The sequence below is a fragment of the Montipora capricornis genome, chromosome 10 (assembly GCF_036669925.1).
Source record: "Montipora capricornis isolate CH-2021 chromosome 10, ASM3666992v2, whole genome shotgun sequence".
Taxonomy (NCBI): Eukaryota; Metazoa; Cnidaria; class Anthozoa; order Scleractinia; family Acroporidae; genus Montipora; species Montipora capricornis.
In genome coordinates this window covers 67,475,603-67,491,054 of record NC_090892.1, presented here as the reverse complement: position 1 = coordinate 67,491,054, position 15,452 = coordinate 67,475,603, and the positions used below count along the sequence as shown (strand labels likewise).

At 36.5% G+C, this 15,452-nt stretch overlaps 1 protein-coding gene across 2 annotated transcripts in view; it reads left to right on the top strand.

Moving 5' to 3' along the window:
* The window catches only part of LOC138019393 (integrator complex subunit 8-like), a 44,153-nt gene that overhangs the window by 6,416 nt on the left and 22,285 nt on the right, over positions 1-15,452 (top strand). For both annotated transcript variants that reach the window (XM_068866167.1, XM_068866166.1), the window contains exons 2-12: positions 1,655-1,716; positions 4,864-4,979; positions 6,562-6,628; positions 8,207-8,280; positions 9,570-9,629; positions 10,300-10,342; positions 11,191-11,520; positions 12,942-13,028; positions 13,647-13,814; positions 14,976-15,233; positions 15,369-15,452. The exon at positions 15,369-15,452 is cut by the window's right edge and continues 8 nt beyond it. In XM_068866167.1, the coding sequence (XP_068722268.1) occupies positions 1,655-1,716; positions 4,864-4,979; positions 6,562-6,628; positions 8,207-8,280; positions 9,570-9,629; positions 10,300-10,342; positions 11,191-11,520; positions 12,942-13,028; positions 13,647-13,814; positions 14,976-15,233; positions 15,369-15,452 (1,349 nt within the window). The remainder of the gene's footprint in view (positions 1-1,654; positions 1,717-4,863; positions 4,980-6,561; positions 6,629-8,206; positions 8,281-9,569; positions 9,630-10,299; positions 10,343-11,190; positions 11,521-12,941; positions 13,029-13,646; positions 13,815-14,975; positions 15,234-15,368) is intronic.

Sequence of the window (15,452 nt, the reverse complement as noted above, 5' to 3'; positions counted from 1 at the left end):
TTAAAGAAACCAGTTCACCTGAGAAAATGCCAATGAGGCGACAATTGAGGGAATAATATTTGCACAGATAAGTTCGTATAGAAACAAAAGGCAAAGCAAAAGGAAAGCAAAAACTAGAAAATGTATGGAACTCCAACCTTGTCCAGCCTTCGGGACTACAGAATAGGCAGAAAAGGGCGCTTAACAAGCGACAGAAAATCCGTGAAAAGTATTTCGCTAACAACTGAAATTTTTCTAACTATGCTATCCCAACATCACTCAGATCATGTGTTCTAAGTTGGCAAGAAAATACAGAATTTGGGAAGCTATAACTGGCTCACTCTGGATGATCATCTAATAATTAGTTCTCAGTGATAAAGATGCTTGGGAATTACATGAACTCCCAACAGCTATAAGATTTTTACAACTATTTTATAAACTTAAGGAATCTATGTGTGCTCAAGGTTTTATAATGTGTCAAGTTCACCAAGGGAAGATCTGCCCTGAAGTCACTCCACAAAAACTGCGGGAAATCATCAAAGGGTGAACATTATTTCAGATGCTCAAGCAACTGAAAAATGGGAGCTTGAATGCCCTGATGCCTGCTGCAAATACTAACTTGTATTAGTTTCCTGCCAAAAGTGGTACATCTTATAGGACATGCGCATTGTCACTCATTCTCTGTTAACTGTAGCTGGTAAGCTAATCACTGAATTTTTAAGGGTGTTTAAAACACAATCCGATATCACTTACATGTAAATTCTTATCTAAAAAGTAGCAGGAAACCTAGATGAATTGGATGGGAGGTTTCTGTTCAATTTTGATGGTTTATGCTAATGCTCTGGATACATTATAAAAAAGGAACTCTATTTATTATCACTGAAAGCCGCTAGCCCTTTTAAATTGCAGACGTTCACTTCGCTGAACACATGTTCATTATGTGAAATACAGATTTTCCTTTAATTTCGTTTGCAAACTGCAGTGAGCCCCAGGGAGATTACTTTAATACATGTAAGGTCCACTGAAAGCAACAGAAAAGATTACAGTTCGATATTTCACTTTTTGGGGGGTCTTCATTTTTGGTCTTCATTTTCCACATTCCTGTTTGGTGGAAAACGAAGACCCGTAGATGATTCACCAGAAATGACTCATGGCCCATTGCAGACATCGCCTTCCATTGTGGGAGGCCCAGTGGCCTCATGGTTAGAGTGCTTGACTCCGGATCGAGTGGTCCGGGTTCGGGTCCTGGCCGGGAACATTGTGTTGCGTTCTTGGGCAAGACACTTTACTCTCACGGTGCCTCTCTCTACCTAGGTGTACATTGTATAAATGGGTACCGGCGAAAATGCTGGGGTAACCCTGCGATGGAGCATCCCATCCAGGGGGGACTGAGTAGAAAATTAATACTCCTAGTCACTTCATGCTATGGAAACTGGAGATAAGCGCTGGCCTGATGGGCCTTCCTAGTTTCAGAGACTTTACCTTACGTTACCATTACAGGCAACACAGTCAATGATGATATTTTGCTAGTGTTGTTATTCTCTGATTATTACGTAGCCTTTTTTTGAGGTCTTCGTTTTTGGCCTTCACTTTGGTCTCCCTCAAGATCACTGACTGTACGTGTACATGTACATATTTGTTCCATTCATTTATTTATTCATGGTTTTTCTCATAGAGCCATCTGCTACTCAACTGATTATTCAATTTTTGGAACGGTCTGGGCTTTTCAATAATGTGGTAAGAAAATGACAGATATGATTTTATTACTACATGTAATTATTTTAACTGTAATAACTACACATGAAGGAAGAGACACTATGGCAATAAGGTTAGGCTTTTTAATTGATAGAGACCTTTCTTCATATAATAATATATTCTCAAGTCTTTTGTTGGGATTCCCATATAAATCCTTTTGTTGGCTTTCCCTCACACTGAGATTGGGGCACCTGTGAGCCTCCTAAAATGTTACAAATCCCAATTGCAAATAAGTAAAGGTCTGTTTTGTCTAGATGTTGACAGCTTTTGTCCAAGTTTCGCTCTTTGCATAATATCTTTCTCATCATTTCATTATGGGTGGCCTTGTCAATAGATTCCAAGGGTGGTGGACAAAATGCTGATCCCCAGTCCATGGACTACCCCTGTGGACTGCCCAAATGGACTACCCAAAGATGGACTACCTCTAAAAAATACTATTTCGAATGAGTAGGTAATATTGAATTGATTATACACTAACATTGCACGTACCTTGCTTACATGTGAGTTAATCCAGGGATTGCACCGGTCTTACACTGTACTTCACTTGTACATGAAGTAATCAGCCATCACAACAATCATTGAAAGCTAACCTTTTTAAAATCATGGGTACCTAGACTTAAATACTGTTTAACATTGTTTACGATGGTTGGATGAGATGTTGCTCACATGTAGACCAATAGTACTCATCAAAACTACGTAGTATTTTTAGGGTAGTCCACTTGGGTAGTCCATTAAGACTGGGGGTCATTTTTTTGTCCACCACTAATTTTAAGCTTCTGTCTCGAAAATGCTGTTGAATTTATTTATTCACTTCTTGTTTGAAAGCGTTTAGCTGTACATGTGTTTACAACAGTACCACGTACATTGTATTTCTTGGCATGGGCTAGCACTTAAGGTGCACAATCTGATAATGTGCTAGTCAAAAGTTGAAGTTGTCGTTGCCCTATGGAGTTGGAGAGTTTTGTTCGGCCTAGGGAGTTCCGAGTTTTGATCCATGGCACGCCTCCAAAAGTCTGAGAGGGAGCTGCGAAGGGGAAGGAAAGGCCTGCACTTAAGTTGCCATTGTCTTTTAGGCTATCCATTGGGTTTCCTGTGTTTTTGAGCTTATCAGGGTTCAACATACATGTAATTTGCTGAAATGGGTGATAATGGGAAATAAAGTAATAGGGTATCAAAAGGGGGAGAAATTCTTGCATCTAATAATTTTGTCATATCAATATATATTAATTTCAATGGTGGAATAATTAATATGGATGGTAAAGAGATCAAGTTAATTGCTTATAGTTGATCTTGTAAAGTGACACAAGCTCAGGATAATTATGAGTGCTATAGAAACAAAGTTATGATTACTATAATTGTATTAAAAGAGATTTCTTAAAACATAAAACTATAAAAGTTAGAGATAACAAGTTAAACCGACGTTTCGGAGTAGACATCACTCCATTATCAAGGTAAAAATGTTCTATGATGCTAAAATTACAGTATTAAAAACGATTGACGCTAAGAATTAACATAATAAGCACGTGCGAAATTGGCTATAAGAATACTTTAGCACGAATGGAATCCGATTGCACATTGAGGCTAGGCTTAAGTGTTCTTATAAATAACATTTCAAACACTAAGCAATCAAATTTGTTTTTACATTTTTTGAGCACCTCAAAGCGTTTAAGCAGGTCCCGAGGGATCGACCCGTGTGCGTTCTTATAGTGTCTGGCAATAGCCGAGGACTGTTGCTTATGTCCCTTTACACGATTGTGTAAATGTCCGCGTGTGTAGCCTACATAACCTTCATCACAAAGGTCACATTGAAATTTATATACAACACACTGCTGATTTATGATCGGCGGCTTTGCCTCTTTCACTTTCAGTTCCTGTTCAATTTTTCTGCTGGTAAATACAGGCTGGATGGTTTTGTTTACTTTCAGGCTCAAATCCTTAAGTTGTTTTTTTACAAATTCTGCTGAGTTTTGGTCTTTAAATGGCAAGACTACTCGAACCATGTTATCCGTCTCTTGGGCTGTTGATAAAGGAACTGAAAGTGAAAGAGGCAAAGCCGCCGATCATAAATCAGCAGTGTGTTGTATATAAATTTCAATGTGACCTTTGTGATGAAGGTTATGTAGGCTACACACGCGGACATTTACACAATCGTGTAAAGGGACATAAGCAACAGTCCTCGGCTATTGCTAGACACTATAAGAACGCACACGGGTCGATCCCTCGGGACCTGCTTAACCGCTTTGAGGTGCTCAAAAAATGTAAAAACAAATTTGATTGCTTAGTGTTTGAAATGTTATTTATAAGAACACTTAAGCCTAGCCTCAATGTGCAATCGGATTCCATTCGTGCTAAAGTATTCTTATAGCCAATTTCGCACGTGCTTATTATGTTAATTCTTAGCGTCAATTGTTTTTAATACTGTAATTTTAGCATCATAGAACATTTTTACCTTGATAATGGAGTGATGTCTACTCCGAAACGTCGGTTTAACTTGTTATCTCTAACTTTTATAGTTTTATTACTATAAAATTGTTATTTATTTATTAGTTATTATAAGGCTCCTCTATCTCAGTTGAGTGGAAGAGCATTGAAAAAAGTCTGTATGTTTGATTCCCATCCCAAGCTGTCTGATTGTCTTTGAGTGTGCCTGTGTTAAAGAGGGATTACTTTTGTCCACTTTTTCACTCACTAATATACCTTAAATACGCTGACTAATTGCTTTAATACAGTCTACTGAAGTAATGAGCAACTTGTTGTCATTGTTAGAAGAAAGAAAACAAAACTTTGTTCATTTTTAACACTGACAATGAAAGGGAGAGATACCAGAGGATTTCCCTTTCGAGGGTATCCGCCTGGATCTTATTAACTGAGAGTTGATTTGGATTAGGGAGGAAATATACAGCTAGTATAGAGGTTTTGCACGGCAGCCATGTTGCATGGCAGGAACAATAGATTCTTTTTCCTATGGGAGCAAATGTTCTTTCTAATGCAAAACATTTTCATTGTTCCTGCCATGCAACATGGCTGCCATGCAAAACCTCTATACAGTAGCAAGATGTCACATTGGAAATATTCATGTTTTTCAATGAATTAGTTGTTTTTAAAGGAAGTTTTGTTTTGCTGTTTCAGAATGCAGGTGCAGAAGCTTCTCCTGTCATTGAGAACAAAATTCCTCGGGATCTCTGTAACTTAGCATTAAGGATTACTTCACATTTGAAATGGAATTTGGAGATATTGGAGGAAAAGTAAATCTTACGTCTCTTCCTTTGGTGCTTTTCTTCCTGTTTGCACTGTACTGTAAAGTGTGTGAAGTTTTCTCCTCTCACATCGGATAGAAATTGTGATAACAGCGATAATTGTAATTGGCCATAAGTTTTGAAAAACGACAAAGAATGTGCAATGTACAATTTAAGCCATTTTTGTGTCCACCCTTAACAGAATTGGCTGGCCATAATTGCTTTAAAATTATTAAAACTTCCCAAAGAAATACAGGACAATATACGGGATATACATGTATAACATACAGTAGGCCACATTTTCACGATGCAAGTCATCTCTGTTAACATTAAATTTCTTAAGGTTATTTTTTTCTTACAGATTCTATTTATAAATGACTTTATAGGATACTATTGGGTGTTTTCATGAGTAAGAATTATTTCATTTGAGTAATTATTTTGAGGAAAGCATGTGTGTGAAAAAAATCACTTTGAATGATGTCAGGAGTTGAAGACAAAATAGTTGAGGTGCGGCAAGGACGAAACCATCATTCACATATTAAACAATATGAAAGGAGACCTAATCTGTGATTTGTTTCCATAGATGATGGCTTTCCTCTTCCAATGCTTTAAGGTTGGAAATTCACAATGCATTGGTCAATCATGGGTACTCTTTTGAAAGCCTGCATATCTGGCAGTACTGTTGGCATGAGAGGCATAAACCGCACAGAGAATGGAGAAAGGCTCCATGAAATTTAATTTGCCTCTTGCACCAAAAATACTGCCAGCTACACAGGCTCCTCTTTTGATAGAGGAATGCTTCTTGACTCATTAAATGGATATTATTATTATTATTATTATTATTATTATTATTATTATTATTATTATTATTATTATTATTATTATTATTATTATTCTTGTTGTGCATTTGTCATGGCTTGAAGTGATGAAGTTTAAAGGATTAAATTATTTTAATGAGAATTTATAACTAGTCTTTTAAAACAAGTTGAAATTTAAAGAAACTGTTTTAACAAGATTTCTGGTTGACAGTCACTTAGTAACCTAAAAAAAGTACATGTGAAAATGTGGCCATATTGATTATTAAAAGGTAGTCAATGCAAGGCTGTTTCGGGGACATTTAACTTCAGTGCCCGTATCTTCATAAAGGGTTGCTGCTTAAATCCTTACTCCTGATAACTCAAACCTTTTTCAATTTCCCTTGAATTAAAAAGTAAAAAAACTGAACGTTTTCTGCATTAAGTCATCTTCAGGGTAGTTTGACCATCCGCGTGATCTGCACGGTGCAATCATTTCACAAACACATAATTTTTGAAGGCCTAATGATCCAACAATGGAAACCTACTCTAAACAAACAAATTCATTGCTACGTAGCGAAACTCTTTCCATCAGGAATTACCTGATAGACATAAATATACAATCACCCAGATGGTCAAACTACCTTGAAGATGGCTTCAGTTGATGCCAAAAACGTTCAGTTATTTACATTTTAAAGAACTTTTAGCCTTGTAAGTATTAGTCATTTTTACTGAGTGAATATTATGGACATCAATAATAATAATAATGTAACAACATAGTTTTGTATTCTTTGCAGCTTGCCTCTTCAATGTCAAAATTTTCTTCTGGGAGAACTCATGAAAATGGACTCACTACAGAATGGGGTATGTCTTTTCAAGCTTCCTGCTTGTGGCTTGATGACGAAGACAGCCTGTTATCCCACTTGAATCGGTTAAGCTGCCTACTTCTATCACAGACAATTTTATTTTTTTCCAAGAGGGCACAGTATCAAATCCTGCAATCTGATTGGTTCTTTGTGCAGCTCCGATTTTCCTATCTCTGCCCACGGGCACGGTAACATGCACTCATAGAGTTTTTGTCCTTTGACCTTTAATTTCCATTTTTTGACACCAAATCCGTTTGTAACATACAGTCAAGTTACTTTTTATTAGATACATGTAAGAGCTTTGCTAATAGAATTCAAATAAAAATATTTCTCTTTGAAACGTTCAGTTTGTAAGTCGCTTTAATACTACATTCCCCATCAGGGGGGGCGTTCCCTTGCTTTGCAAGGTCTTTAGCGGTTGATTGCCCTCACCTTCGCCGGCAATACTTGTTAAATGAATTTTTCAGTTGTATTTGTATTGGATTTTCAGAGTTTAATAAACCGGCTATGTGCAAAAATTTCACATAGCCATTTTTTCTCCATCATGTTGTTTGTATTGCCTTTTCGAACAGAGCACAGCACTTATTTCATTCTGAGTGAGTTTTGCCATTTTGTGGGTGAATTGAAGCATAAATGCATTATTTGCCTTCAAATAAAATTTTATGCGACAATTTAGCCTTACGTAGATTATGAATACATTAACGTGGAAAGAGGCTAGAAAACATGGAATCGAGGGTACTGATTTGAATTTTGAATTCAAGATGGCGTCTTAAGATAATGTCGTATTTATTGATCGTCGTATAATGGATGTCGCGTTCTTGATCTCGTCGACACACAAAGAATTTTTCCTCAGCCTTCCTCCTCCCCATTCCTGCCTCTTCCTTGTTCTATGGTTTATATTTTTCCAGGCGGTTGATTGCCCTCACCTTCGCCGGCAATACTTGTTAAATGAATTTTTCAGTTGTATTTGTATTGGATTTTCAGAGTTTAATAAACTGGCTATGTGCAAAAATTTCACATAGCCATTTTTTCTCCATCATGTTGTTTGTATTGCCTTTTCGAACAGAGCACAGCACTTATTTCATTCTGAGTGAGTTTTGCCATTTTGTGGGTGAATTGAAGAATAAATAAAAATATTTCTCTTTGAAACGTTCAGTTTGTAAGTCGCTTTAATACTACATTCCCCATCAAGCACGATGTGAGTCAACAATTATTTAAAAAGTGATTTCCGAGAGGAAGGGAGAGAGAGGAAAAAATGAATAAGTTATTTACCAGCTAAGGGTCGGTCTGTATAGCAAAAAACGTGACCAAGGTCACAGTTTTTCATTAATATACATCAGACCTCCCAGCTGGCAAATAACATTATGTACAAGTATACTCATGCAGACCAATCTTTTCATAGCTTTTCCGAATGACATACAGGGTGGTGTGACTACCTTTGAAAGGATGACAAAAAGTCAAGTTGATGATTGATCATGTGCAATTTGAATTTGTAATAATTTAAATTTATTATTTATTCATAATGACATAATGAGAATTTTGCTATATCTAAATGTAAATGTGATTTTGTTACTAGTTGTGGCAAAGTGATATTGATATCAGCAGACTGGACCAAAAAACTACAATGGCACTTATCATTTACCACAGATGGTAAGCTGTCTTTTCTTTTAATTCTTAAATTAAATAATTGTAAGAAAAATCCCTGATTTAAATGAAGGTCTGTTCCCAATATTATTAATAAAAAAGCTTGCTCTTAGCAAATTGAGTACCACCATTAGACTAAGCATTACTGTAGTGTACATTGATTTCAGTCAGAGTACTTTTACTTTAAGACTATAATGTACTAGAACATGATCTGTTTTTCTATAATCATGGTGAAACTACTACAGGATGTGAAATTATTGTAACTCAGTAGAAGTAGAAGTTATTGTAGGTACCACACTACATAATAATAACCTTGTTGTAAATAAACTTCAGTGCACAGATAGCAATGAATGCAGTTGCTTGTCTGAGTTTAGCACTTAAATGACTTCACCACACACTGGCGAGGAGGATGAGCAGAACAAGCTCTTACCGTAGATACAGTAGTTCCACAAAATATAGAACGGTTGCTACTTGCACCTAATCCATTCAATGTTGATGATGCAGACTTGCATGTACAGCAGATGAAAGAATTGGGTAAACTCATTCTAAATTATTTTATGCTATTGCATCAGAACTTGCAAAGAAGGAGGATGCAAACATGAAGTCAAACAAACTACACTTCAAATTTCCTCCGGCTAAGCATGTTATCATTCATGCCCAAGGGAGAGATATGTTCAGTCCAGTCAGTGTTACCATCAGTACCACTCTAGTTCGAAAATTAATGCGAAATACTTCAAGCAATGAACGACACCACACACTGTACTGTGACTAATTTGGTATCACATAAAAAACAATCGTTTGAAATTTCTTTTTTTCCAGATTGATTTTATTTGGTATTAATAATAATAATAATAATACCAAAAATAGTATCAAATTTTAAAATAATAAAAATAATTATTATTATTATTATTATTATTATTATTATTATCATTTTTAATTGGAGCGGTTTTCAATTCAGTGTCGAAAGTAATTACTATAGATAATTACTTTGGTTCATGATTACTGCACTCAGTGATTGGTTCAAAAGTTCTCGTGCCATTTTGTCAACCAATCACAAGTGAAACCAAAACTGATCATGGCTCGTGCATGCACATTTTTCTGTGCTTTGTGTCAGCTACGTGTAATTACTTAGAGTTTTTTGATTGGTTTACTAGATTGTCTCTGTCCTTTTTGATTGGCCAAAGTAATTACTTCAATTGATTTTGGTTTTATGACACTCGATTGAAACTCGCTCTATTATTATAATTATTATTCTTATTGCTTCTTCTTAAGTTATTGCATTTTGTTTTTGTTAGGGTGGTTAGAACTTTGTCACAACATTTCCTTCCAAATATTGGAAAAGCTACTAACATTGGGTAAGAATTGAGGTATTAATATTGTAATTTATATGCAAGAGGCTTCTAAGTATTGGTAGATCAGTAAAATGAGTCACGGACACGCCACCGACACACCACCAATGCACCACCAACGCATCTTATACGTTATAAGTTTAAACAGCGGCCAACGCGTCGGCCAACAGTCGACCGACAGTTGACCGACAGTCGGCCGACAGTCAACCGACAGTTGACCGACAGTCGGCCGACAGTCAACCGACAGTCGACCGACAGTCGGCCGACAGTTGGCCGACAGTCGACCAACAGTCGACCGACGCGTTGGAGGGATTGGATTCTTAACTTTTACTGGTAGATCTGGTTCTTCTCTTCTCTTTGGCCACATAACTCTTGGTAAACTTGTTGACGACAAAAGTTAAAGCGGGTCAAGGAGTCAAGAATGCAGTGGAAAGCATACACAATGTATGAGAACTTTTTAATACTGCCTGTTGACAAAGGGAGACTTGTACTCTTTATAATGATAATTAAAAAGTGTTTCAGTTGTTCTTTGTCGGCCTTTTTTTTTTCATTTATTGCCTGACATGATTTACCTGATCAGGGGACTTAAAGCTGTTATTTCTCAGTTTGAAATCCAGTAATATCACACACATTTTGATGTTAATTTCTTTCTATCCGGTTTTGAAAACATTTTCAGGGGCACTGCTGAGAACTTAGCAAATGAAAATATCCTAAGAAAGGTGAGCAAAGTGCTATTCATTATTGCACTGTCTTACTATACAATCATACAGTCAAACTCTGCTGTTGAATGCTGCACAATGTGGCAATTAAGTTGATCTCATGGTTAGGAAAGTACAGTATCCTAAACATTCATAAAAGCTAACCTTGGGCCTAGTTAGGCCTAAACAAAAGTTTTTAGGTAAAAGTAAAGAATCCGATCCCACCAACACGTTGGCCAACACGTCGGCCTATCACGTTTTCGTTGTTCCTTATGAAGTTGTTCTTGCTTCCAACTGAAAGAAATAACAAAGTTCTAAAGAGTATGTCTGTAGTGTGTCGACCAACATGTTGGTAGTATGTCGACCAATGCGTCGGTAGGTTGTCGGCGAATGTGTCGGTAGCGTGTTGGCCGACGTGTCGGTAGTGTGTTGGTGGTATGTCGACTGACGCGTTGGCCGGTCGTGTTGGCCGACGCATTCGTGTGATCGGATTCTTTACTTTTACCAGTTTTTAGGCCTAAGGTTAGCTTTTATGAATGTTTAGGATACTTTCTGTATTGGTAAAACAATGACCTGTGACCTGTGTTTTGTGCCTGCCGCCAGTTTTTTGGGTGTGTTTACCTGCTCAAATTGAGTCATAAGAGGAAGTAATGTTATCCCTGTCAGTGTTTAATTACCATTTCACTATAAAAATATTGGGTTGAAAAACTATAACTCAAGAGGTCTTATATGTTTAACTTCTCATGATCAGAAGGGTGTCTTATCTAAGAACCTTTATTTAAAAATTTAAATGATCACAACAAATTTTCATTGTTGTCTTATTTAAGTCGTGTCACCTCTCATGTTTTCAATTGCTATTTATTTAACAGCTTCAGGAGCAACTTCCCACTGCTATTTGCATTCTTGACCAGGCCCTCCTGGTAACTGAAGACATGCCTCTCCCAACAGCGCCTTTACTTTCTGAACCAAGGAAACAAATCACTGAGCAAGAGAGCACATTCACAGATGCTGAGCCAACAAATGATGGCATTTCACAGAACAATGGTGGCGATATCAACAATGAAAACAAAGTGGAAAATGTGGTGGACACCGAGAATAATGCTGAGGAGTGTAACAATGCAGTGAATGTCAAGCAAAACATGGACATAAGCACTGAAGAAGAGGTTTACAAAGTAAAGAAGGATGAAATTGTTGCTCAGGTGTGCACTTGCATAAATTTAGAAAATGTGGCATTATACATACAACTGCTAACCGAGCCCAGCATTCGCCTTATAGTCATGTAAGAGGTGATTACTTTAAATAGCACTTCAATCTGTTCATTAATCTTGTGTTATAACAAGAAGAAACCCTAATCTTTGTCATATATTACATTCATTTTGCGCAATATTATTATTATTATTATTATTATTATTACTATTATTATTATTATTATTATTATTTCTCCGATTGGCAATCTTTACTATTCGTCTATTTTCATCTGCAGTCCCCTACAATGTACGTACTTGCACTCAACTCACAAACAAGGTTCTGTTGAGACATGGCACGTGCTTTGAGTTCACTTTTATGTCTGTTTTCCTCTTTCTGGCCGAAATGAATTTATTTGCATTTTAATAATTTATTGAGATGCTTCCGAAGAAACTTCCTTAATTGAATACTCTACATGTAGGTCAGAGAAAACTTAAGTTTTTTTAGAGTCCGCTAAGATTGATTGCGAAAAATGACAACAGCAACGACAATGCAAGAGACTAATTTGAAAGTCCATTTGCAATTGGCTCCCTTCACACAGTAAATCCCACCAAAGTGGCTAACTTTGTGGCCATGTTCGAAAGAGTTGCCATGTTTTGTTTGCATGGAAGTCTGAAACTCTACCGCCCCGCCCTGTGCACATTTAACTGACAGTAACCTGGGTTAAATAGATATCATTAACTGTGACTGGGAAATTGTCAATGTGTGTTAACCTGGATCAGCATCACTAAGTTAAAAGTCAGTTTTATAGTTGACTCAGTGATTACCATTGCTTTAATGCTTTAAAAAGTGAGTTAGCAATGCTACATCGTTCCGTGTATCAAACTTAAGAGGTTACTACTAAAACAGAGCAACTGTGCCTCAGTTAAAATAAAACTGATTGCTCTTTATCCTGATTTCAGTTAGATTGATTGATTTGTTGATTGATTGAGAAATGCAAAACTTGTTTAAACATAATTAATTTTTATGTAAAAATTGCAAAACATTGCTCATAATCATCTCTGTTTTCCTTTTCATCTTGCCCACCACATGGCTTGAATGGCCCATACCTTTATGTACATGTAATGGCCTAAACTTTTCAAAGCCAGGGGCCATAGGCCCATTTGTCTATTTTGCCTTCCCATTCCGTGAGCATGTTTGACTCTGTCATCACTAGTGCAAAGTAAACTTACATTTATATTTTATTCGCTCATTGAGCAAAACATAAATTATTGGTTTTATACCTGTTCGTTTTTTAGTAGCTTCAAACTAGAAGGAGAAGGACCAATATTTAATTATTTAAAACTCTGCCAGTTGTTTCTTTTTTTTGTTGGATTTTGTTGCGTTTTTGTAAGTATCCTTTAATGATCAATCTTTATTAATTTTTCTGTGTCAGGTGTCTTTTGATTTGGGAACTCTATATTTCTACCAAGAAAATTTCCAACAAGCTGTGAAAATGTTTGAGAGCTGCAAGAATGCACAGGTACAGTTTTCCAGTTGCCACAAAATTAATGCACAGTCAAAGAATGAATTAATCTTAAATGGCAGAATTGTGACAAACTCATACTAAGATTGGAGTCAGCTTGTAAGGCTATTGGTATGGGTGGCTCATCCATTGGCCCTCTCTCTTTCTAATTCCCACAAGAATCATTTTTATTAATTTGATGACAGATTTTATTTTAGCTTTATTTTACAATGGCCTTGTTTGAGGGTTAAGCGATAGCGTGTGAGCAAGGTCTCCAATTAATTAAGCAGGATGATGAGTGGGGCAGGGTATGGCCTGCTTCCCTTTGGAGAGCTTGCACGCAGGCTAGGTTAGTGAAAAAGCCCATACTACTGTAAATGGTTGGTGGTGTATTGAAATACTGTTTTAAGATATGAAGTGTTTTTTATCATCATGCCAATTCATCCCTTGTTTCATTGAAATGCTTAATGTTCCTGGTGAATGGTATCCATGAGCACAAACTCACCAGGATTCATTTTGTGTTGACGGATCATTGACTTAACTTTCAAATTTTATAACAGGTTTGTTTTCAGCTTTGCTTTGTTTATTTAAAATTTCTGTAGTGATTGTTCGATTTTCTCCCCACATTGTTTGCAGTGCTCTCAGTCCTCATTTTACACTGTGAATGAAAATAAGTTATCAGGCTACTACATGGCTTGCTGTGGATTAACTGGCCTTCCTCCATCAACAACTAGAGCACCTCTGGAAGAAAGCAAATCTTCTTTAATTATGAGACTGGAGCAATGCAGACACTCTGGTTACAAGGTGATTGTAGCTACTTACTGGGTAAACCATAAACCACACTAAACTGTTAGAACCATATAGGTTAATTTTGTGGTAACTTGGTCTAGAATCGTATTAAAGCTGAACCTTTATAAATTCAATATTAATGTTCAAGTAACTCAGTTTTGTGCTGTAAAAATTGTCCAAATTCAATTAAATATCAAAGTTCTGCTTAAAACAAATACAAGTAATGTCAAAATACATGTACATGTATTGATGAGAACCCACTTGATGATGTCAACTTACATGTAGCATGGAGTGAGCTAAGAAGGAAATGACACATAACAAACACTTTTTCTAACATGGCAGCTTCAATTCACTCTAAAACCTTAATTTTTTAATGTCCAAGCCGCAAAACACCACCCTGACGCATGACAAACATGCTTTTCATGCAATATTTCTCGAATAAAATGGGCGAGTGTCGTCGTGGAGTCGTTGTTCATGATAGCAACAACAGCCTCAACAACCAACTGAGAAGTAATCATTCTTCAAAGTCAATTGATTGGTAGTGTTACAGTAATTAATGATTGAGTCTGATCCTGTCAACATATGAACCAAGGCATTAGCTCACACATCAGTGGATTGTCTTTTGTATAAATAATACATGTATTTGTCACTTTATGGAACAAAATGAAGTATCAAAAAATAAATAGACATAGGGGTGTTTCATTTTCAGTAGATTGTGTATTAAGTACATGTACATGATTGTATAATACTGTTTATTAAAAACTGGATCATTGGATAATGCAATTCAAGAGTTTTGATTGGCTAAGCCATCATGGGTTATGAGCCATTATACCATGATCTACAAACACGGCAAGCATAGGCGTGATTTTTTTGGGCCTTTTTATTTTTATTGTAGTCTAGTTTTCTATATTTTGGGGGCATTTTTAATAAAACCATTATTCCACTCGCGCTTGTTGGATATGAGATGATTATAGCCGACTCGGCACTACGCGCCTCGTTGGCTATATCTGTCATCTCATATCCAACGCGCGCTTATGGAATAATTATTGTTAGATATACCATAGAGATGTGAACTCTGTAGTCTTGATCTCTTCTGTTTATCATTGTCCCAATTGAGTGGTACTTTGATAGTGGCTCAATAATACACTGTAATTGTATATACCCTCTATCCATCAGGATGTTATTGCATTGCTTCTGGAGGACAACATCTCATTTGAACTGCCCTTGGAGTACAGAGAATGTCTAGTCACTGAATTAAAAGCCCCGAGCCGAAGAATGAGTGATGACAGTGAGGGTGCCATGAGCATAAGTCTCGACTGGCAGGTCTTGGTTTGTAATGTCATCAGGGATGTTCTTGAAGGCAGACCTACAAAGCCTGGTTTTTTGTTATCATTGCAGAATTGCTCTCAACCTCAGTTGGACTGTATTTTCTCTGTAAGTGATTAGATGCAATAAAAACAATATTATTATTAATTAATAAATTTTGTCACTTTGTTCTCTATTTTGATCATGCTTTAGTAAGAAAACTGTTTAAATCTGAAGCTTCTTCGGTGTTTACTCTTTTTCCAGCTTTGTCTGCAATCCTTATCAAGTGATCAATGTATTTCAACTTCAAGTATAAGGGAAACCAAAAGGTTTAAAGTCCTGAAATCA